This window comes from Xenopus laevis, chromosome 6L (assembly GCF_017654675.1).
Source record: "Xenopus laevis strain J_2021 chromosome 6L, Xenopus_laevis_v10.1, whole genome shotgun sequence".
In the NCBI taxonomy this organism is placed as follows: domain Eukaryota; kingdom Metazoa; phylum Chordata; class Amphibia; order Anura; family Pipidae; genus Xenopus; species Xenopus laevis.
Window position 1 is genome coordinate 91,829,426 of NC_054381.1, and position 26,032 is coordinate 91,855,457.

At 37.4% G+C, this 26,032-nt stretch overlaps 1 protein-coding gene across 1 annotated transcript in view; it reads left to right on the forward strand.

Moving 5' to 3' along the window:
* exoc2.L (exocyst complex component 2 L homeolog) overlaps positions 1-26,032 on the forward strand; it is a 138,821-nt gene that overhangs the window by 89,475 nt on the left and 23,314 nt on the right. The window contains exons 18-23 of the mRNA XM_018267739.2: positions 8,992-9,072; positions 9,828-9,887; positions 13,259-13,320; positions 14,115-14,181; positions 18,413-18,529; positions 22,663-22,804. Of these exons, the coding sequence (XP_018123228.1) occupies positions 8,992-9,072; positions 9,828-9,887; positions 13,259-13,320; positions 14,115-14,181; positions 18,413-18,529; positions 22,663-22,804 (529 nt within the window). The remainder of the gene's footprint in view (positions 1-8,991; positions 9,073-9,827; positions 9,888-13,258; positions 13,321-14,114; positions 14,182-18,412; positions 18,530-22,662; positions 22,805-26,032) is intronic.

Below are 26,032 nucleotides of genomic sequence, written 5' to 3' on the forward strand. Positions count from 1 at the left end.
CAGGTGATCCCACTGGTGTCTAATAAAATGGCAGCCAAGTTTGGGAGTTTTACTTTGAAAGCAGCTAGTAAGTTGCAGGTAAAACTTAGTCCCTTTGTAAAATGTATAATGAAGCAATAGAATTCTTAAGGAATCAGATGAAAATTGAGTATTTTGTAGTCACAGCCTCATCGTACCCCCCGCCTAATGGTTTTAAAAATTAGTGGTGAGCACAACTTTCTGCTTTTCAATGGATACAGGACACCACACCATCCTTCTATGAGTTTTGGGGTATTTATACATGGCATTGAGACTGTTCCATCCTTCTATTAGTTTTGGGGTATTTATACATGGAAATGCCACCGCGCCATCCTTCTATAAGTTTTGGGGAATGGAAATGCCACTGCGCCATGCTTCTATGAGTTTTGGGGTATTTATACATGGAATTGCAACTGTGCCATCCTTCTATTAGTTTTGCCGCTGCACCATCCTTCTATGAGTTTTGGGGGGGGGGCAGTTGCAAATTTTTGCACCAGGGCCCCTAGGTGTTTAGTTACGCCACTGTATATGCAGCAATAACTTCCAATGTCTAGAACATCATCTTTTAACCAGCCAGTTTATCAAGTTCTCTGCCTTCTTAGATTTTCGCTGGTTTACATTAATGGAAGTGATTATGAAGTGGAAGCATCTAGGAGCAAAACAATACTGTTTACAGACTGAACACACTCACAGAAAGAGTCCAAATTGTTGTTGGAACTAGAACTATTGATTGGGAGTATATGGAGATTCTCATTCATGTAGGTCAGGATATACGGTATCTAGCAGAGTTAATTCTAAAGCAACTGGACTTTCTAAAAGTTTCACTACTCATCCGAGCTGCTTCTTTACTTCAACTAAACTAAAGTTTGAACTAAAGAAGCTGTTTGGATGAGTGCATTTTCAAGAAAACTCTGCATGGAGTATTAAAACGTTTTCAAGAAAATTTCAGAATGTCCAGTTGCTTTAGACTTAACTCTTTTAGATACTGTATTGATTGGGAGCTTAACAAAATGAATGCCCATGGGCAAACCGTTATGCACATCACCATGCAAATTACCATGCTTTGGCTGGAGTGGATGGCAATGGAACTACATTCTCTTAATTGATATTATAATAATAACCCCATCACCATTTGGAGCAGTTGGCTTGCAAAAGAAATTATCATGTTCGCTGTGCATTGTTTTTACTCATTCACATAAGAAAGTGTAAAGACTGTAATAATATTGTTTCACTTAAACAATCTGTAAGTATGGAAAGTATGTATACATACTATTATAATACCACAGCAGTATATATATGCATGGTAGGCAGTTATAAAAGCACAAATAGTCAACTTTTCATTGCAGCTTGGATTGTGCACCATTGAGCTATGCAGCTGGGGTGGACAATCTGCAGATTAATCTTACTTAGGACTCATTGGTGCATTTACAGAAGCACTCGATCTAAACTGCAATAAATAGTTCACTATTCACAACCACTAAGAATTGTTTGAAGACTACTGTGCCGAGGCAGGTTTGAGCAGGCATGTGACGTTTTTTCATGCATCCCTTCTGACCACCAATGATCATATTGTGAATAAAGTACTGCTATTATAAAATATAAGGATATTTTAAGTCACTGAGGAGTTCCAAAACCATATGAAACTACGTGTCCGAAAGCACCATTTATAAGGATATAATTTACAGGATATTCATGACTCTTGTGTATGATATAATTATTAGCCACTGCCTATAGTTAAGCTCGATTTAATTAATTGTAAAAGGCACAGCCAGCTACAAGGGAGAGAATTAAGTAGTGTAAAAGAAAAGGAGCAGAGGAAAGCCAGAGGCAAAGAGATGGCAAGGAGAAAAAGGAGCAGCAGTGCAAAAACAGGAGGGATTAGGTCAGATTTTCTTATACTAACTCTGCCCTGCTATTTCTTTATTACAAGAAAACATTCTGAAGTGAACACTGTACTATTAATGCAGCAGCAGTTAGGTAGTTATACTGTTAAAACATGAAGTATGCAGGCGGAGCTAGATGCCATGCTGTGAGGACGCATATTAGGGGAGCTCCGCATCGTGACCGGGAACACAATAAGATTTGGGACACTGACCGGCCGCCTACATACTTAATATACGACCCGAGTTGTTCGGTATCAATTGAGCCTCAACATGTCTGCATCCAGCAAGCACTCATCACAAAAAGAAGTAGGCACGTACTTCAAGCGCTCACAGGACGGAGGTAAGGCCCAAAATGGTGGCGAATCTCCGCAATCTGTTTCTAAAGCCAAACCTACCTCAAACTAGTCCTGTCTTACTAAAGATGTCCTGGAATCGAGCCTAAACGCTATATTTGATAAGCTGACGGCCTCATTCCAGTCTGATTTCAAAACTGCAATGACGGACATTACATTACTAACACGCTCTTTGCGTCTTAAATCACGAGCGGGAGAACTCCCACGTGATATCATTGCCAGGCTGCACTACTATGAAACTAAAGAAGATCTTCTACGTTCCTCTAGAGAACGTAGAAGGAGGAAATTGAAGTTGATGGAGAAGCTATAACTTATTTCCAGACCTTGCAGCCACTACTTTAATGAAACGCAGAGCGCTGCGCCCGGTCACGGTACAACTCCAAAAAGCAGGTCTGAAATATCGATGGGGATTCCCATTCAAACTTACTGTACTGAAGAATGGCACTATGCACACTATCACGGATCTGGCAGAAGGCACAACGTTTCTTTCTGCGCTGGGCATTGATGAAGATTTGGAGATTCCACAACCCACTAAAGCGGATATCACATTGCAGCCTATTTGGGAAAAAAGGCTGAGCAGATGTAGGATTAAACCACAACAGTATCCTCGGAAAACGAATACGACAAACACCTGAAGGCCATCCAGGATTCATATGGCTGCTCAGAGACTCATATCTCAGTCCTAATTTCACATTGATAACAAACAGTGGATGCGGAGAAGCCCCATACTGGATGTGTTATTGTGCAGTGTGAACTCTACTCTGACCTCCAAGATAAGGTCCAGTTTTCTATGGACCTTCCTGAGCCTGTTGGAGCTCAGGCTTGATTTTGAGTTTAAACACAAGTTTATTTCCTGGTTTTTGTCTATTTTTGTTTCCTTTTCCTAATATTTGAGTATTTTTCCTTATTTTTTTTTATTATTGAACGGAGCTTGGATTTACGACCTGAACTATGGTGGTTAGCATTTTGGAATAGAGATACACCGTATGCTATGCAAATTGTTTTGGCTAATGCTATCAGTATTACTATGCAAAGGTTTATATTAACACAATGGATGCGATGTATGTTGTATATTGCAGCAATTGAATGGCGTGTGGTTCCCAGTAATAATATGCAAAGTCTACTAGATTTGTGAGGTGGGGGGAGGGCTTTGTGCAAATATGGCGGTGACTATAGTTTCACATAACCTGAAGGGGCTGAATTCCCCTATTAAAAGACGCATGGCGGCCACATATTATCTAAAACTGAAAGCAGACATAGTAGCTCTGCAAGAAACTCATTGGGCTCACAAAGGCCCTCCTCCATATCTGCATAGGCATTTTTGCATCGCCGTACTCAGATAAAAAAAAGAGGAGTAGCCATAGCCTTTCGCCCCCATGTCCACTTCACCCCACAAAAAATAATTGCGGACCCAGAGAGTTACTATATTATCTTGGTAGGGTTACTACAACCTACAACATTTATACTTAATTATTTGCCTTAATAAATCACCATTCCCAGTGCACCATGATATTGCTGGGAGATTTTAATTTAGTAGTTAACCCGATTATAGATTGCAAAGGCCCCCTATCTGTCACAGCTAATGCTGCTCCTAAAGGGGTGAAGCATTTTTACTGATTCTCACTTAGTTGATGCCTGGAACTATCAACATCCAGCAGACCTGGAATACACTTTCTTTTCCGCTCCTCACAACTCCTATTCCAGGATAGATTTTTTTCTTAGTCCCTCAGCACTTTCTCCCAAGGATATCCAATACACAAATTTACCCTATCTCCTTTTCTGATCATGCGGCAATAATGTTAAGCTTTACCCCTACCTCATACACGACCACTCGCTCAATGTGGCGTTTGAATGAATCTCTTCTGGTTGATTCAGCGATTTCATCTAAAATAACGGATGCTTTAGAGGAATATTGGGTCCATATATGGGCCATACATAAAGCTACGTTAAGAGGGGAATTTATAAAGTTGGCAACACTTAAGAAAAAACTATTTTTGGATAATATTAAAACATTGGAACGAGATATTGGAGATTTGGAGAGACTGCATTTAAATTCACCTACCTCACAAATTTTTACACGTTTGATGGAAGCTAGGCATAAATTGCAGAATCTATTACAACATAAGGCAGACAGAGTGTATAACTGGACCAAACAAAAACTGTTTAAATTTAAGGACAAACCGGATCGGTTGTTAGCACAGGATCATGGTTATTGTCCTATCCCATATATACTGTTGAAAGAGGGCAATAAATTAGTTAACCCAGTGGATATGGTTAAAGAGTTTGAGTCCTTTTAAACCGCTCTGTATACGCCACCTACAGCCCCTCTGGAAAGACTTCTAGATGATATTGCTCTACCTAAACTTTCAAATGCAGAGAAAGCTAATTTGAATGCCCCAATACCCTTTATGGAAGTAGTACAGGCGATAAAACACTTAAAAAATAACACTGTGCCTGGGCCAGATGGCTTTCCACCAAGTTATTATAAAAAGTATAGGGACATTATATCCCCACATTTAGTGACTATGTTTAATGACATGCTACATGGTCAATCTCTCCCATACAATATGCTCACAGCAAATTTATCTGTCATTCCCAAACCACATAAAGATCCTTCGGATGTTCAAAATTATAGACCTATCTCGGTTCCTAATATTGATCTCAAACTGTTTTCCAAAATTTTGGCCACTAGACTTTCTGACTACCTACCCCATGTTATCCAGCCGGACCAATGCGGCTTTATTCCAGGCAGACAAACTATAAACTGTACTCGCCAACTGATTAATATAATTGCAGATGCAAATCTCTCCAAGGTTCCTTTACTCACTCTTATGCTAGATATACATAAGGCATAAAATACAGTATTATGGCAGTATTTGTTTGCAGTGCTATCCAGATATAATATCACTGGTCCCTTTTTAGATGCGCTCAGAGTTCGATATAATAAACCCACAGCACATGTAAGGTTGATGGGGATGCGGTCTCAGAGGTTCACCATAGCTAGGGGGACTCGTCAGGGTTGTCCACTATCACCATTATTATTTGCCCTAGCGATAGAACCCTCAGCATACCTTATTCGGACTTCCCCAGATATCATGGGATATGTAAAAGGTGGTTTCTGTCATAAGATAATTATGTATGCAGATGATATATGCCTCACATTGACAAAACCTCTGACTCCCTAATCTATTCCATATATTGAACTGATTCCACCGCATCTCAGGGTTGAAAGTTAACCTTTCTAAAACGGAAGCCCTCACAATTAAGATCCCTAGACCACAAGTGAAATAGCTGGAGTTAATTTTCCCTTTTCAATGGAGGCGGGAATCAGTTGACTATCTGGGCATTAAACTTACAAAAATCTACTCCTTACTGTATAAATGCAATTATAAACCAATGTATCAAAAGCTGTTTGGTTTGTTGACTGAATGGGACAAATTGTCAGTTTCATGGTTTGGACGGATTGCTGCATCTCGTATGGTGATTTTACCTAAGATTCTATATTTGTTTGGAGCTTTACCGTCTCCAATATATAAGAAAGATATTGAATTATTACAAAATATGATGTTTAATTTTATTTGGCATAATAAATACCATAGAGTCAATAAGTCAACACTTTACAGATTAACATCTCAAGGAGGTTTAAAGGTTCCATGTTTATATAATTATTATAAAGTAGCCCGGCTAGCCCAATTGATTCAGGGGCATGTTCATCCAGCTGTTCATTGTTGGATAGTTACATAGTTAAATCTGGTTGAAAAAAGACAAAGTCCTTTAAATTCAACCCCTCCAAATGAAAACCCAGCATCAATACACACACCCCCTCCATACTTTCACATAAATTATATATACCCATACCTATACTAACTATAGAGTTTAGTATCACAATAGCCTTTGATATTATGTCTGTCTAAAAAATCATCCAAGCCATTCTTAAAGGCATTAACTGAATCAGCCATCACAACATCACCCGGCAGTGCATTCCACAACCTCACTGTCCTGACTGTGATTTTGTAGATTTTGAAAACGCATCTATTGCTCCGCTCTCCACTGCAGCACTTTTATGTGCTACCCCACTGAAAGTTAAACAATGTAAAATACAAAATCCAATTATAACTTTTCATCTGCATTTATGGGCAGGGACTTCCTCCACATTAATGCCCTATCAGACACGGAGCTACATGCAGGCTTTACTAGGCAATCCAGATTTTCCTCCAGGATTATCACACTCTTTATTCTCATGGTGGATAGAGAGGCCTTCTAACTATTTATGAATTGCTCTCTCCAAGAGGACTTAAAACATTACAGCACACGATCTATCCAACCTGGAAATTTTCAGATACCAAAAGGTATCCCATTTTTTTCACTCATAAACACCGAACCCACCTACGCTGGAAGGATCTGTATTTGAAAGATGATGCCTAAACTCACTTACTACTACCAGTAATATCTCCATAATTTACAATACACTCACAGATGTATCGCCTGAACTGGAATGCTCATATATGACTCTCTGGAATACGGATCTCCCCACACGAGAATAAGTGGGCAAGAATATGGTCCTCCATTTAAAAAATTTCACATAATGTGGGTGTTAAAGAGATGTCGCACAAGGTAATTTCCAGATGGTATATTACCCCACTTCGTAAACATAAAATTATGCCTACTACTTCACCATTGTGTTTTCGCGGATGCCAACAACCGGCAGTTATATGCATACTTGGTGGGACTGCAATATAGTGCAAACCTTTTGGTCACAAGTATACCAGATTGCGACGCAAATCTTTGGCATACAGCCTGCACTTCTTTCTCTCTTAATTTAGAGTACTAAAAAAGTCAGATGGAAATCTCTGGAGCTGTTTGGTTTCTATAGGGAGCAATGACAGACATGCATAAACGATAGAGAAAACAAATGCGGTTGCTATATTATATGTTATATTATCTATTAGAGGACATTGTTTCCTTCAATTGAGTTAAAACATGCTAGCCATGCCAATTACACAACACATTGCTTGTGCAGTACACAACCTAATATACTGTATAGTTGCCATATTATGAAAACTAATGCATTTTCCATAAACACTAAAGTAAAAATATGTCACCATGTTTATTCCATTTTTTTGCCTGAAACTGTGTGAACTCTTGATTGGCGCGAAAGAAATGGGTGTAGATATGACTAAAAACACAGACTTCCAAATTGAGTGCATTTAACCACTTCCTTTCTGGAGAAAAAAAATGTAGTTTGCAAGATAACTATTAACACTTTCACTGTTCAGTATTAATGTTCCATTCATAGTGCAGTCTGACTACTGGATGTGGTGCTATGTTTGTCCTGCTAAGTTTTAATCAAGCTAGCTTGCAATACTATTGCTGGCATAAACCAAATTCAGATAAACCACCAAAGCTTTCTGGAAACGAGTAGCAATGACTAAAAGTGTATGAAAAAAGATCAAATTCTGAAAGCCGATTTCTGGCTATTATATTTGTATTTTTTCTATTACTTCTATATTTTTATACAATTTTTTATACTTTTATGCTACGGTTTAAGATAATATGCTTCACATTTTACCTTCTGACATTTCTACACACAAAGCAACACTTTTTAAAGGGCAAGTCAACCCCAAAATAAAAATGTGCCTGAAAAAAGAAAACATAATTATAAGCAACTTTCCAATTTACATTAATTAAAAATTGTCAGTGCTTTTGAAGTTGTTTGTAAAAAATATTGCTATTCAAAGCAGCATTTGCTTAATGTCTGGTTGTTACTTTTTAAACAATGTTGCAAAAGTCTTGGTTCCCCAGCAAAGGCAAGTCTGTCAATGAGCTGCCTTGTCTTACATCCACAGTATTATTGGCCATCAGGACAAGGCATAGAAATGGAAGGACAAACCATGCTTTCGATAGCAATAGCTTTAAAACCATAAAAAATTGTAATGAATGTATATCGCAAAGTTGCTTCGAATTATGTTTTCTTTTATTAGGCACATTTTTAGAAGTAGACAGTAGAAGTAATTATAACAGTATAAATTTGTATAAAAAAAAGATGTAAAAGAAAAAATATAATAGAACCAAAAGGTCCATTTTATTATGTTTTAAATGTTACCAATGGTAGCTTTGGATTTCCATTGCAGTCGTGGTTTACATGTGCAATGAGACTTTGGATGTATGATGCTGCTCAGTGCAGTTCATGGCTCGCAATCATCATGATGGCTAATTTTATAAGTAGGCAAAACATCGACCACTGGAAATTCTTTAGGATTCCCCACTTTGATATGTGATAAGTATCTAACAGAGAATGTTTCATTTTGCAGTGGAAACATCTATGTGAGGGGATTTAATTGCTGTAGCTGATAGCAAGTCCCAGGCAGCCCACACTTGCCATATATGTTAACAAAGATTGAAAAAAACATGACAGTACTCCTTTGTGAATGTATAAGATTTTTAGTTAATTGGCCTAGCAAGACAACAAGCATTCTGAGACAGTTTGTACTTTTGAAGAGTACCAGTTATTCAGATCATAACATGAGGCCTTGCTTGGCCGGTAATGCAGTGAAGGTTGTTTAAAATCAAGAAGTATAGGAGAGCTGTCCCATTCTATCTATTCTGGTAACTCTTCATATTATACAGTTTTCTAGTCTCTGTTTTAGATGATTTTGTTGTTTTCAGTATACGGTAATGCATACGGTCCCAGAACATCATAGATGTACAGTTCCTTAATATTTTTGTTTATCTTTTAGCCATCCCAGTTTGAGCAGTGTGTCATACAGGCTCTGCAGTCACTGAAAGGAGTTATAGAATGTAAGCCAGGAGAAGCAAGTGTAAGTATTGGTCTTTTTTTTTATTATTTACTGATAAACAATGGAAGTTGGTAAAGGCAAAATGAAGTGCTAATATCACAGTTCTGATACAATGGCACAGTGGCATGTTCACAAAGCATTTCCTAATTTGCCAAGTTTGTTACAACACTTGTACCTTATTCCAATTGCCCCATAACTTTTTATCCCTTCACTTTGTCTTTCTCCACTCCACTAAATAGGTCTACACAGCTGATGTCTTAGTTCCATCTCTGATTCTCTGTGAACACTGCTGCTCTTATTCTCATGTAATCCACATGGTTAAAGCAAAATGGCAGTGCTTTCCAAAGAGTATATTCAGCTTTGGGTTCAGCATTATTAGCACTGTTTTTTTACAATCTCCTTCAATCTGTTTGGGCTAGCACAAAAATCTTTGGTTTCTACCAGTAAAAATCAACCAATTCTGTACTTCTGTGGTATTTGTTTCTCTGCAAACACAGGCACCTTCATAAGGAAAATACGTTTGATGACGACCATTCACATTAGAGAATTGTTTTAATAACATGACTTAACTTTTATAATTTGTTCATAAGTGTGCAACCAGCAACATAAATATCACTAAATGTTTTATGTGCTGTGTAGTAGAACCATTTTCACTGTTATAGATGAATGTAGTGTACATTTTTGCTTTCACTTGTTCTCGTTATGTGCTTTTTTACAGTTCTTATTTTCTGACTGTATAAAGGAGCATTGGTACTGATTTTTTTTCTGCTTGACAGATTTTTCAGCAGCAGAAAATACAAGACGATGTGTGCTATCTGTGCATTAACATTATTCAGGTATGCTACCAATTGTGACTAAATAAAATTCGTTATAATACAGAAATAAGGGCACTCTCTACCTCAGGTATAATGGTAAAGGCAATGCATATATAATCTAATTTACCATTGTACACACATAAAATGCATTCAACAAGCCAAATGGTATGCAAAAGTTTTATATCAGTCATATTGATTTACTAAAATTAGTGCAATGTAGATCAAGATGCAAGCTGCACTCACAGCTCATTCCATCATACGTGTAGATGTGAGTGTGTAATATAGAATTTTTACCACTTTGAAATGATGGAATGAGCTGTGAGTGCTTTCGACTACTTGACTGTATTTTCTATGGCTAGCACCCAGCTGTCATATTTTTGAATGGAGAGTGCCGTTGGAATTGTTTGTATATATAGGTCCCAGAACATGAATAAAAATGAATATACTAGTCCCTGACGTATTATTTTCAACATGCTGATGTGTTGATGTATAAGCAAGAAAGCCAAGGCTTCAAACATTTGTAATATGTCGTCAAAGTTCTACCCTGTTTCCAAAAAAGTTGTGTAAAATGTTAATAAAAAGAGAATGTGATGAGTTGCAAATCATTGAAACCATATATCTAATTGCAAATATTAAAAAATATCAAATGGCAAAATATCAAATGTTGAAACTGAGAGATTTTGCTTTCTGAAAACTATAAGCTCTTTTTGAATTTTGAAAATTTCAGAAAAAGTTGGGACAAAGACATTTTTCTCACTGTGTTGCACCAGCTCTTCTTTAAACAACACTGTAAACGTTTGGGAACTGAGACTAATTTGTGATTTTGAAAGTGAAATGTTGTCCCGTTTTTGCTTGATTGAGGATTTCAGCTGCTCAACTGTTCAGGGTTCCCTTTGTCATATTTTTTGTTTCATAATGTGCCAAATGTATTCAATGACCGACAGGTCTGGGCTGCAGGTGGGCCAGTTTAGCACCCAGACTCTCTTACAATGGAGCTATTCTGTTGTAATACCTGCAGAATGCAGATGTCATTGTCTTGCCTTCCCTGAAAAGACATTGTCTGCATGGCAGCATATGTTGCTCCCAAACCTGTTTATATCATTCAGCATTAAAGGAGAACTAAACCCCCCCAATGGGGATAAGTCCCCACTGGCCCCCTCCCTGCCTCCCCCTTGCACAGTCTTACCCCTAAATTGTGTCTCCTCTAGAAATAGCAATCGCACATGTAGAGTGAGCGCAGCAGAGCTCACAGGCGCCATCTTCTTCTCTTCAGTAATCTTCAGGGAGGAAGAAGACTCGAAGATTACCGAAGAGAAGAAGATGGCGCCTGTAAGACTGTGCAGGGGTAGGCAGGGAGGGGGGCAGTGGGGAGTTATTACTATGGGAGGTTTAGTTCTCTTTTAATGGTGCCTTCCCAGATGTACAAGCCCCCCATACCATGTGCACTAATGCACCACATTTTACTTTGACCTTATGGGCAGTAGATGATGAAATCCCCAAATTACTTGCAATTTTACATTGAGGAGTGGTATTGTTTAATTATTGCAATATTTTCCTGCACAGTGTTTCACAGAGTGGTATACCCCTCCCATCTTTACTTTTAGAGACCCAGCCTCTCTGGAATTAACTTTACACAACTTTTTATTAAACGTGTGGAATAAAATTCAAAATGAGCATATATTTTATGGGGAAAACATTTCTCAGTTTCAACATTTGAAAGGATGTCTTTGTATTATTTGCAATATTAAATATAGGGTAAAAATGATTTGCAAATCATCCTATTGTCTTTTTCATCTACATTTTACACAGTGTATCAACTTAATTTTGTATTTTCATTTTGTTGAACCTTTTTAGCTTTATGGATATAATTTTAATAAGGTGGGAAAACTTGTAATATCCAAGCACCCACAGTGGGACCTTGTTCCCCCATCTTCTATGTTGCCAGTAGTTTTTCCTTCTTTTTTTTTTTTTTTTTAGTATTCTTCTTTTGTTTAGTGGCAACAACTGCCTCCTCCTATTGTTCCTTGCTTATGCTTCGGCATTTGAGGAGAGCTTTTCCAAATGGAATGAATTGATAAAAGTTTATATAATCTAGAAACCAGCTTGCTAGTTTGAGGGCCATGTAGTGGTAATTTTTAAAAGGGTGGATTTGAATTGGAGATTTAGTGCTGAAAACTGAGAACTGTGAGTTAAATGCATGATGGAATTGAATGTATTTTGATTTCCAGCTGTCTGGTTATCTCCTTAAGTTGGAGTTAATTGATGAAAAGTTCCCTTTATTATGTAATCACCTAATAATTTGATATTGAATTGGGGATATAAGTCACAAAAGTGAGGGAGATTGCAGTTAATAAAGAGAGGAAGAAATGGTGTTACTGTTCAGGGATTGCACACTGACATTTTACAGTCTGCCCTCCATGCACAGTAGGATGAGCTGGCACTGGGCAATTGTATTAGTCGTAGAGTCTCTGATACAATAGGCTTAATAATAGTTTACCAACAGCCCACATGGAGGTTTAACAGGGTGGGGAGTTATGCAGTCTATAAAAATTTGAGTAGTTAAATAATTTTGTAGAGATTTACCCTACCCCATAGTGTTGTTGGAATGGTTCTATGTTGTTATACTGAGATAACATGGGGGAAATTAGAATGTCCAATATTTAAATTTAGTGACCATTTTAGGCCTCCAGATTCCATCAACGGGCAAGAACAGGTTCTGGAGGAAGTATTAAGAAAAAATAAGGCCGGAGAATTTCCCATGGATAGTGGAAAGGAGTGTGACAACATACCATTAATGCTATGCCTTGCAAAAAGTACTTTATACAACCGTATAATCCAACTGTATTTTTGAGCATATTTTAGAAAAGGACCACTCATTGGCCTTGGCTGATTTAAGGGAGGCCATTATTCTAGAGCCAGGAATTATTGTGCTGAATTTGCAGATGATTCTGAGGTTGGAATTTTTTGCGCAAAAAGTGCACTAGTACAGTAACCTATAGCAAACAATCATATTCTAACTCATTCTTCTTGCAACTGGCACCCTACCAATTTCATTCAATGTTTTCACAGCTATTTGAAACAAACACATTGTGTATAAACAAGACATTCCAATACAAAAACATCTAAAAGTGCTGAAGTCTTTCATTTCTGTTGTTTCAATGTAATGTATTTTAAAACAATTAACAACTTCAATTTTTATCTGTTTTTTTAATAAACCTAGCTCTTGGTGGTAGACTTGATTGTGCCCCATTATATGTTATGTTCAATAAGATGCAGTCTACCAATAATTATAGCAATAATCATAGCATACATTTATTTTTGTTAGTATATACTTTTGTGTATTAATAAACCATCTCAGTAATTTTGTGTGCTGTTGTCTGTATTATCTACAGGTGTTTATTGTAAGCCTAGAATACCTAAGCACAAAACCTGAGGGGGGTATGGATACCATGCAGTAAGTATGCCAGATTCCTTCATTATATATAGATAGATAGATAGATAGATAGATAGATAGATAGATAGATAGATAGATAGATAGATCATTATATATTTGGGATTTTCAGAGTACTAAATGGAGCAAATACTTAAGAATGTTCAAACCTTTAAAAGCTATAGATATTCTGCTGTCTAGCTATTTAAATAATGTTCTTGTTATTTTAAGATTGGGCCTTTCTGGGATCTTACTTAATGCAGCAACATTTTTTTCACATAATATACAATTTGTTTTCTATTCTTTTTAAAGAAATGTAAGTGTCAAAGAGCTCAAGCTACTGCAAATTGTACAGCATACATGCTGACTTTCGGAGAGATAAAGCAAAAAATTGTGGTTAATCAATAGTTATTTTGCCAATAGTTACTACACTATTCCACACAGACCACATTCCTTTTAAGAAACATTAATCTCTGAAACCTGTAGATAGAACATGTTTCAAATAAAAAACTCACTAAATATCAGCAAGTCTGAATTTCTTTGTAACTCACTCTTTAATGCATAGTTCAGCAAATTCTTAATAATTTATTACACTGGTGCCCTTCATATCTATAGATAATTTGTTTGATGGTGGGAAGAAGTTTCTAAGAATCAAGTAGTTCACAGAAATACTATTGGTATAATCTGTATGCTGTACAAAGAAATGAAACAGCTGGAAATATGTATGTAGGCGTGTGTGTTTATATAGATGTATATGTGTATACTTCACATATACAATTCTAATGCATTACTTTTGGCTTCTGTTTTATTTGTTTTAGCATTTCAGCTGATGTTTCTTCACCAGATTTATTTGGGAGCATACATGAAGACACTACAATCTCACCTGTAAGTTGGTCATACAATTGCAAAAGAAACTATAAGATCTGCAAGTTCTGAGAGTTAGCCTGGGGGCATAGTAAATGCCCCCCATAATCTAAAGCTGTAAGAGCAGACCCCTGTATTGTTTTTGCATGGAGTACTTCTGCACGGGGGTTTAAAAAAACCAAAAAAAAACCACTTGGGGGTTATTTATCAAGGTCCGAATTTATCTCAATATCGGCTGCTACAAACTCTGATCTAACCCGCTCGGGTTTTTAGCGCTTATGTATTATTACATTTTCCCGAAAATTACCTTTGTGGGAAAAGCTCAGATTTTCGTGATTTTTTAGTTTTCACCCGAAAGCTCAGAAAACATAGTGAAATTGCCCAAAACCCCCGACACAACCAAAGATCAATGGGACTGTTCCCATTGACTTTTATGCAATCTCGACAGGTTTGAGATGCCGTGTTTTTATATTCTGGCTTTTTAGCCCTTGGGGTTTAATAAATTCCGAAAAATTTGTGATTTTTTAAAAGCCTATTATAACAAAAAAAAATCACAAATTTTTTGGATTTCGGGTATTCGGAGCTTAATAAATAACCCCCTTGGTGTAGATTGCATTGTCGGTGGGCACATTTCAGCCTTGTCCTTTTGTCAGTAACCCTACTTGCCAACTGCTAGCCAACTTGGAGAGATGTTGAATGGGAAAGGTATGGGATCTATTATCCAAAATGGATACCTGGTGCTTGCAGGGGTCTTTCCATATTTTGGATCCCCATGCCTTAAGGGTGTTATATATCTTTTAAACATTAAAAGCCAATAGGATTGTTTTGCCTTCGTTATGGATTAATTGTATCTTAGTTGAGGTCAAGTCCAATGAGCCTTCTCGTAATTTGGAGTTTTCTGGATAATGGGTTTTCAGATAACAGATCTCATACCTATATTTTAATAAGAAATATGTACAGTATATGTATGTAAATCATCTGTATAGTTACTTTCAACATACTGTTCCCGATATAGGTGTCTAATTAAGCATCCAACATGACATCATTTCTAGTCATCGTTTTCTCAGAAAGTATAATGTCTTAACCTAAGCAACTATTAAGCTAGATAACTTCTAGAAAGTCATTGGAAATAGATATAGATACATTTCTTGTGTAACAATTGTTAAAATGGATCTGTCACCCAGACATAAAAAGCTGTATAATAAAAGTCCTTTTCAAATCAAACAGGAAATCAAAATTCTTTTTTTTTTATTAAAGCATTCATAGCCCTTCTAAACTCATTTAAAAATCTCAGCTGGCAATCAAATATTGTCTGCCCCTCCTCTGCAGGGCAAGCAATTACATTCACTTTCCATTCAGCACTTCCTAGATGTCACTGCTCTCCATACATTCCCCCATTTTTTTCACAGTTTAATTGTGTAACCAGGGCATGGGGATGGACATCAGGTCCCCCATTCTGGTGCACAAACAAGATCCTGAGATGATTCAAGGCTTGCCTTAATAATAGTGTCCACAAAATTGCTATAATTATGAATTTCCAGACTGAAGGAAACAAGATTCAAATAATTTATACAGCGTAAGTAAAGTTGATTTTGCTTGACTAACATGAATAGGATTTGGAATGATTTTTTTGGGGCAGTGGGTCCCCTTTAAATGTTTTAATATAAACACTGTGATTTCCAATATGCGGCCCTCAAACTGTTTTTGAACTACAGCTCCCAAAACTCTTGGCAGCCTGTAGGCTAGTTTTTTCAACCCACAGCAGTGAAACCAACACCTAGACATGTGTGCAACTTGTCAGATTTGCTAAAAGAACAAGTTCCACCAAATGTACAAGTTACTTACCAGCAAAAGAGTTTTAGATGAATTATGAATTAGATGATTTCTATAATATCTGTTTATATATGTTACAATACATACATATTGTATTTCTGTTAAACTGACTATTGGTTGATGTGGTTATTTTTTTTTACCAAGATCTCAGTGCGTCTTATTGTATTGCAAGCATTTAATTTCTATTTTAAGCTGTACCATATCTCCAAAGTATGTTGTCTACATTTCTTCCAGTAATTCTTACCTTGAAAAGAAAAGCTAAGGGGCTTAAGGTTTACTTGACAGTCGTTTGGGATATTCCAGATATTCGCAGTAAATAGTTATGAGAAACAGACCATGCTGTGAATCATTTCACCGAGAAATTGATTTCCTAGAAGTTATCTTCACATTTTTAAAGAAAATTATACATTCCTGTAGTTTGCAATTCGTTTTTACTCCCTATGAATCCAGGTGCTGTATATTATATCCAAGCAGAATGGCTTTTGATTTCTTTTCATAGTTAAAATATAATCACAGTTATTAGATTAGTAATCTTTTCTTTAGCCTTATGTTTGATTTATAAATGCCCAAACAATTGCTAAATATTACTGCTGTTTCCAGACTAAAGTCTAGGATATACTGTAACTTTGTGACCTAAGATTTAATTATGCATTTTTACTACTTTTCTCTAATTGGTTTTTATTGAACAGGGATTGTTGTGACCCATTTTAGTAATACAATCCATAGATTAAATGGGTTGTTCTCCTTCCAACACTGTTTTTCAGTTTAATTGGTTGCAGATAAATTTTCACCATTTTTCACCTTCTAGGGTAAGGGCACACCTGGCGATTCAGGGAGATTTAGTCGCCTGGCGACTAATCGCCTCTTCTTTGGGGTGACTAATCTCCCCGAACGGCTTCCCCCTGTCTTCCGCCGGCTATAATGAAAAAACGCCTGTAGCATGTCACGTGGCACTTCATATTCCGAAGTCGCCCGAAGTGTGCCATGCCACAGGCGTTTTTTCATTATAGCCAGCGGAAGACAGGGGGAAGCCGTTTGGGGAGATTAGTCGCCCCAAAGAAGAGTCGATTGGTAGCCAGGCAACTAAATCTCCCCGAATCGCCAGGTGTGCCCTTACCCTTAGAAGGTGAAAAATGGCACTTTACATGTCAATATTAGAAAAATGGTCACACATAAAAAAATAGAAAGTAATTGAAAAAAGTCTTTATTTCTGGTAAGTTATCTGAAACCAACTGAACTGAAAAAAGTTCTGGAAGGTGAGCAACTCCTTTTTTATTTTTTATTTTTTTTGCTAATAATGCTGTTTTTTTGTGTATGTGTTCTTTTTTTTTTTAACAGTAATGGGACAAATTCTTTTGATTTATGATAAGCTATTTCTTTACTATTTCTTTGGGCTGGAACTACTCTTTCTATCTTATTCTTTTTTTAGGTATCCCTTGCACCTTAACTAGACTTAATAAACATGCCCATGCATTGTGTAGAAAATGTCTGGACTTTACTATACTGCATAGGTGCAAGGAATACCTGGTAAAAGGAGTTAAAATAGCGGCACAATGCATTTTATTCCAAGAGGAATGCCAGCCCTGGAAATTTATTTATTTCATTCAGGGGTGTAACAAATTGGCACCCCAATTAATCCAATCAGTCATGCATTTTTAATTTGTTTTTTAAAAAACACAATTACGGAATATTACTCTGGTAAACTGAAAGATCATCCCATGTTTGGTGAGCTTAGGCCACTTTCAAACACATTTGTCGACTGTTGTGGGGGATGGAGGATTTTGAAAGAACATGCTGTGATCCAGACCATAGTCGGTCAGTCCAAAGTGTAAATTTTCCAGAATCACAAATGGAACCATGCTATTTGGAAGGACTTTTCTTGTGTCTTAAACAACAAATAGCCATCCATTTGTGCAAACACACAAACACATATGTGTGTGTGTAATATTCACTCACAGAATAGCACATACTCCTTTGCAAAGGCTTTACATTAGAATATGCTGTATATAAGTGACTTTAATTGAGACATTATGAGATAAAACAGTCAATTTTCAATCTTCACCGATTCTTTATGATATACCTCCTCTGCCTAAATGGGATGTGGTTGATGTGGGTGAAACAGCATTAATTTGTGGTCATATGTTGGAAATCCACACTGCAGGGTAAATGTACTAATGATAAGGAATGTTTATTAGTATTTTGCTAAACATAAAACATTTTTCTTAACACCGCATTTGATAGGAAATGCACTAGATCTTTCAGGCTATTTCCCTCAAGCATCTAATCATAAAACACACACTTAGCTGATTCCTAAGGCATAGTTAACCAATAGTAAATGTTACATGTATGTATTTTTTTTTTTGCATTATAAAATGTTTAATTTCTTTTTTTTAACGACTCTTTTGAATTTTTACTCTAGGAAAAAAGGCTGTTAATTGTACTGAGCAATTGTCGCTTCATTGAACGTCACACGTTGCTCAATATTGCAGAGCATTTTGAGAAGTATGGCTTCCAGGCAATAGAAAAAATTACTCGGGTAAGTAACATACCTCTAAACATTTATTGATGTTGTGTACTCAAAATGCATTATAATTGGATACAGAATACAGAGAGATTGTGTACAAAAAAATAACACCTGGTACATTAATAAATTATACAGATGAAGCTAACTTAAGTGTTTGTCTGCAGAGCGGAATCCCAAAATAATGCAATCTCTTATAATGAAGGAGGTTTGACTTGGTCCATGGTGGTACATTAAAGTTTTCTACTTAAAGGACATGTAAACCCCCTCTACAAAAGTTCTAAGTGCAGCTGGATTTTGGTTTGAAATGCAAAAAGTCGCATTTTGGCACCGAAATAGACAGCATCTGCCAGCACCCGAGTAGAAAGCATGCTTCTGGGTGCAGACAGACTAAGGGGCAAATTCAGTAAAGGACGAAGCGTCTAACCCTAGCGTTAATTCGCTACCGTATCGCATTTTCGTTAATTCGCCGATTCACTAACGGACGCTGGCGTAAATTCGCTAGTGTTACTTCGCACCCTTACGCCTGACGAATTTGCGCAACGGACGTAACTACGCAAATTCACTGACGCGCGCATTTTTCTGAACGCTACCTTTTACACCAGACTTCCTTCGCCACCTCAGACCAGGCAAAGTGCAATAGAGTAGATAGGGATTGCTTCAAAAAAAGTTAAAAAATTTTCTAAGTCCCAAAAAACGCTGGCATTTTTTCTTTTCTTATGAGTGATAGGCTGAAAAAGATCGAAAACTTTTTTGGGGCTACCCTCCTTCCCCCCTACATTTCCTAACTCATGGCACCTTAACTATACAGTGGGCACATGTGTAGGGCAAAATAAAAATTTTATTTGCTGTTTTGAAGGTTTCCCAGGCTTGTGTAGTGCTGCTACATGTACCTCCATTGTAACTTCAATTTTGCGCCGTATGCAAATTAAGCATCGCTAGCATAACTTCGCTTTGCATGGCGAATTAACGTCAGCGCAACTTCGCAACCTTACGCTTCTGCTGAGCGCAACTTCGGACCTAAGTGAATTTGCGTAGCGCTGGCGAAAATACGCCTGGCGAAGTGCGGCGAAGCTGACGCTGGCACAACTACGAATCTTAGTGAATTTGCCCCTAAGAGCGGAAACATAGCGGGGCAGCAGATTTTCTCCACCTGCGGAAAAACGCAGACGGTGCTGTATTCATGGGGCTGGCAGCAGGTACTGTATTCACGGGGCTGGCAGCAGGTCTCTATAATCTGAATTGCTGTAGGTTTCTGTGCTCTGTTTCATTTAGGCAGGTTGCAAAGTACCAAGAAGTTGGCCAATTCCTTGCAATATTTGCAGCTTTCACCCTTCTTTTCTGCTCATAAACAAGTGTTATATCCTGCAGTCAGGATATATGCAAGGAATGATTTCCATATCAGTATTTCCATCATAACTAAAAGGATTAGCAAGTTGCGCTCTTAAAGATTTTTTTGCCTTTTCATAAACATCTGTGTCTGTATTTTCCAGAACTATGATTATTGTTTAATATTTTCAGAAGGTATGTGTATTTTTTTAACTGGATTCTAGTAATATTTAACCATTTTCTGTCATCGTTCATTTTTGTCAGCAGTCGTATGGGAAATGGTGACATTTCCAGTGACACTAAAGGGTTGTTATTCATTTTTTTTTCTTTTAAAGCCTGGGTTGTTTCCTGAGTTTGCACTATTTTTAAGGTTGACAAAATGTTTCCATTTAATTTAGTATGTGCATCATACTGAGGTTTAAATATTTATATACAGTTCCCAGGTTAAAACGCTTTGGGTTGGCTTTTTTGATATTTAAAGGAACAGTTCAGTGTGAAAATATAAACTGTGTAAATACATAGGCTGTGCAAAATAAAAAATGTTTCTAATATAGTTAGTTAGCCAAATATGTAATATATAAAGGCTGGAGTGAACAGATGTCTAATAAAACAACCAGAATCCAACTTCCTGCTTTTCAGCTCTATAACTCTGAGCTAGTCAGCGACTTGAAGGGGGGCCACATGGTACATTTCTGTTCAGTGAGTTTGCAATTGATCCTCAGAATTCAGCTCAGATTCAAAAGCAACAGATATGACCCATGTGGCCCCCCTTCAAGTCTCTGATTGGTTACTGCCTGGTAGCCAGGGTTACCAGTCAGTGTAAACCAAGAGAGCTGAAGAAGTGTTCAGACTGACATGTTATACATCAAATTACTCCAGCCTTTATACATTACATTTTTGGCTAACTAACTATATTAGAAACATTTTGCACAGCCTATCTATTTATACAGTTTTTATTTTTACACTGTACAATTCCTTTAATGTCCATTTCCATCCAAACAAAAAATACTTTCTTATGGCAGGCACAGAGGCACCAGGCTTTTGGCAACATTATGCCATCAATGGGGCCTAAGAATACTTCCTCAGAATCATTATGTTCTTGTCTAGCATCTTTCACTCATATCTGTTAAAAGCAATATTATGAGTTTTAAGACACACCATCAACTATTTTTTACACCAATACTTTACACAGATATGTGTTTGTTTAGTATATTATTGGGGTTATATAATAAAAGGCACTAGGTTCACCCAGGTGCACTAACTCATAGCAACCAATCAGCAGATAGCATTTACTGGTCACCTATTAAAGGAGAAGGAAAGCTACAGATTCATTTTATTGGCAATAGATTAGCTGCAATAAAAGCTCTAGAAACTCTTTGTTTAGGATAGTAGCTGCGGTATGAATGTGGCCATCACTTCCTGCCTGAGTCTCTCCCTGCTCTGGGCTCAGATTATAACAGAGAAGGGAGGGGTGGAGAGGAGAGGAGCAAACTGAGCATGCTCTTGCCCAGGGCAATGAGGTTTAAGCTGGAGGCAGGAAGTCTGATACAGAAGTCCATGTGTACACAATAGAAGGCAATAAATGCAGTGATTCTTTTTACACGGGACTCAGAGCAGCACTACTTTGGGGGTTTACTGGTATATTTAGATCAATGCCGTAACTAGAGGGGGGCGGGCCCTGATTTAGATGGACCTTTCTGATAAGGCTTACTTAGTTTTAACCTTTCCTTCTCCTTTAAAAGTCAAACATCTTATTGGTTGCCATGGCTTACTGGTCCTGGGCAAACTTGGTGTCTTTTATTACATATGGGGTAACCCTGTTAATTTCTTGTTACAACATTGTACCACATTTTTTGCCCGAAACAATTAAGTAACTTAATTATATGTGTGAGTCATTATTATGCCTAATAATATTCTTTGTTGTATTGCCAACATATATGATGGCTAAAATAAGCTTTGTCTAGACATTTGTCTCACCATTTCTCAACTTGTCATTTCATGTAAATAAATTAATTTTCTTTCTGATCCAGAGAAGTGATCACAGTAGTTAACTCTGTTACTGAACTGCAATACACAGAAATTCCCTGTAGTTGATCGAATGCAGTAAACCTTTTAAATCTACATCTTAAGTGTGCTATCATCCCTGATATAACCAAACACAGATTAGGCATTTCTCCTACAGGACTTCTACTGAGAGCTTCTAAAAATGGTCAGCATGAGGCGGCTTGTACTTTCAGTCCAGCTTCAGTGTTCTGTTTTTCTTGTTTTAAAATGTAATAAAATTAAAAAATTTTATTAAAAAAAAAATGGTTCATAAGTTAATATACAAGAACTTAGTAGCATCATTTAATTAACAAACTTGTAGTAGCATTGGTTGAAAAAAACCACTACAAGTTGTGAGTTGCTAAGTAAGTGCCTTAGTAATATTCCTGCTGTTCTTGATTTTCAAATTGCCTGGCGGGAAAGATCACATTAACTGAGCAAGTCATGGCTAAACACAGGGTCCTATTTATTTTATTTATATAAATATCTGTGAAACATTAATTGAGCCAGTCATGGCTAAAAATGTTGTCATGTTTTACTGATACACAGGGTCTTGTTTATTTTATTTATATAAATATCTGTGACATTTTTTGTTTGGGTTTGTTTGGCCTTGTGTTGTCCTGAGTCTGATTATTGCCCCATTATTCATCACCCAGATCACATTGTAGGGTTTTTTCTTTCAAATAATGTTTAAAGTGAATAAGAATAGTTTTACAGATTGATATTTGAAGAATAAACTTTATTTTCATTTTGCCATTTCTGTGTTTTAATTAAAGGCCAGCACAGATTCCCTGAAGGATCTTGACTTGAGACTGTTTGAATGCTATATTGAGAGCAAATCAGATCCCATTGTTGGATCCTTAGAACCAGGCATATATGCAGGATATTTTGATTGGAAAGACTGCCCAACTCCCACAGGTAAAAACACAGTTTTGGTATTATACTGAAATGTATTATCATTTATATCATCCATTTATAGCTCAGTTAAAATTAACAGGATTCACCTTATTGTTAATAACCACAGGCAGTAAAGCTTGATTCTTGTTTGTCTAAGGCTGGCTTCATTGTTTACTCAAGCATATCTTAAACTGGGCTTCCACAAAATGATCCAATCATTTGTTAAATTCACCAAATGAGCAGATCTTTGCACCCAGCTGGTGGGCCAATTGGGCCTGATTCGATAGTTTTGAGCATCAGATTATAATAAAGACCCATGCAACGGGCTGATTTTTAAACCTGCCTGATAGATATCTGGCCAGATCCCTAGCTAGGTATCAACCTACCTAACATTTGGCACCCCCAGTGATTAGAAACTTTCCTTCTCCTTTAACTCAAGCTAGACAGAAAGCAGACGACTTAAGGTGGCCATACACGGGCCGATAAAAGCTGGCGACAGAAGGGCTTCAAAGTCGGCCAGATCTTGATTGGATGGGACGAAAAATCCCATCGCATCTATTCGTTGATGCGGTCCCGCGATCCGACCGCCCATTACTATTCGTTAGGATCCGATCGTTGGGCCCTAGGGCCCACGATCGGATCAGCCCGATATTGCCCACTTCAAGGTGGGTATATCGGGGAGAGATCCGTTCGTTTGGCGGCCCCCCTGCCTGTCCCTAGTCCTACATTCCCTGGGCCTAAACTTGGACACTGATTGGCAGTCTTCTACCCATTGTGCTACTATCTACAAGAACCTTGCTCTGTGTCCTAACCACATGGACTCTTGGTCACTTTCAACCAGGGTTGCAATAAGCCATTTCTTGGTCTGATTTGCTACTGCAATCCTTCTCTCCTCATAGAGTCGGGTCAGATGTTCCTTGCTCTGTCTCTTGTAGGATGCCATCTCAGGACAATTGCCAAATAAAAGATAAACAAGAAGGGAAGGGTACTACTGTGTGCAAGTATGTCTTTTTAAAATATGCACTGCGTTTGTCCTTGAAGACTGTATATTCCTCACAAGGATTTACAGTCCTTTAGTGCAAGGGTTAAACACTTAATGCAAACACTTATGCTCTAATAGAAAAATGTAAATTATGCCACTGCTGCCAACCAATTTGTCATGAAAACAGGACTCTCAACCATACGTAACTCTTGGGTTTGACTATAAGTGGTCTCTCAATCACCGCACACGCAGGTTAGATTAACATCAGACAACCCCAAAACATACCAACACCCAGAAAATTAAGTCGCTGCCACCAGCTATCATTAATAGGCGATAAACAAAAACTGTGGTACCATGTTAGCCAGTAGCAAAAAATAAAAAAACAAACAAAAATACAAAAAGTATTGTTGAAGTGATACCTATGGCTAACAATAAAAATACAGTGCAAGTTTTCAGAGCACCAAGGCCCCTTTGTCAGGCATTAGTGCTTACATTAAGTGTTTAACAAATAGTATTATAAACGTGATACCTATATTGGCTACCAATAAAAATACATTGCAAGCTTTCGGAGCATCAAGGCCCCTTCGTCATGCACTTTTGCTTGCAATGTATTTTTATTGTTAGCCAATATAGGTATCACGTCTACAATACTTTTTGTATTTGTTTGTTTTTTATTATTTACATATGGGTGTTGAGTTTGTTAGAGCACAAGGACAAAACATATCTGTATAATATTTAATATTACTGCAGTAAATAGTGCATGTATATAATATGTTACAAAGAAGACATACATTAAACATAGAATTATAAAACAGTAAATAAAATAATAGGGAATAAAAACACTAAGAAAACCCTAGGTACTTAATCAAGTTTACGAATTTCCTGTTGTGTCCTCTGAGGCAATCGTTGGGAAACACTGGGCATACAATCCACGGGTATGAAGCCTTTTTGCATGACATGGGCTACTGGATCTGTCACCTTTTTATTGCCTGCTGGGACATCCTTCTCCTTACCTATGAGGCAATCGTTGGGAAACACTGGGCATACAATCCACGGGTATGAAGCCTTTTTGCATGACATGGGCTACTGGATCTGTCACCTTTTTATTGCCTGCTGGGACATCCTTCTCCTTACCTATGAGTGCCCAGGAACATGTCATTTACAACCCCCTGTAGGGGTTTGTTATTTTCAGGCCAGATTCCCCAATATAATATTGGTACTTGCCAGCACCCAATATTGTAGTGAGAAAATGGGCATGCTGTGATCCATATGTGATACCAAACATGAGGAGTGTCTCATGTTCTTCCCCCAGGAACCATCCCTCCTAACTGGTGGGTATAGGCTGGCCCTATTTGGTATCATTAGGAAGCATGTGACCTCATAACCACTATGTAAGTTATGAGGATGTGAATCCTATGACAGAGGAGATATGGATCCTTTCCTATAATCCATATACTTTCTTATAACACCCCCCCCATGCAGTTCCAGATTCACAGCTCCTTTCCTTGATCAACAGATCAAAAAGAACTGACTGCCCCAACGTTCTTGCCCAAATGGTGTGACTCCAAATTGTCTCAGAAGGCAGATATGGTTGTCACCTTTCCACAGTCCCCTGGTGGGATATCCAATGAATCTCTTTGTGAGCCTGAGACCAAAAGTTTTCAATGTTAACCCCATAATACCAGCAAAATACTCTTCTGGCATGATAAGTATCTAGAAAGTTTTGCCTCTACAGTTGAGTGAAGTCAACCTGCATAGGTTCCTCTGATAAGTCTGTTTAAGCATGGGCCAGAATTGGTTATTTCCTGCCATATTCTGATTGGTGATCAGAGAAGCTTGCAAACCTCCTGACAGTCCTTGCAAGAAGCCTCTATCACACTGTGTTGTCAGTTTCTGCAGTAAGATTCCAAAGTTCAGTTGCATATTGGCAGCATGATTACCTGGTAGCAATAGCATTATGTATAACTATTTTTAATTTCACAAATGGAGGTGTCCACATTAAAACTTCATCTGCCAACAAAGAAATAATATAGCTCACATGGCACTCTCAGAAGAAGTGAATTCAAATTACGGCACTGATTAAAGGGTTTGTTCATATTCCAAATACTTCTTCAGTTCAATTGTATTCAGAATTTTTTCAGAATGTTTTTAGTTGCTTTCTATTTTTATTTTTTACTTTTTCTAAAATTAAAGTTTAAACAATTTGTTCCGATCGTTGGTTTTTCATTCTGGCAGTTTAATAATCCAGGCAACGACTCTAAACTGTT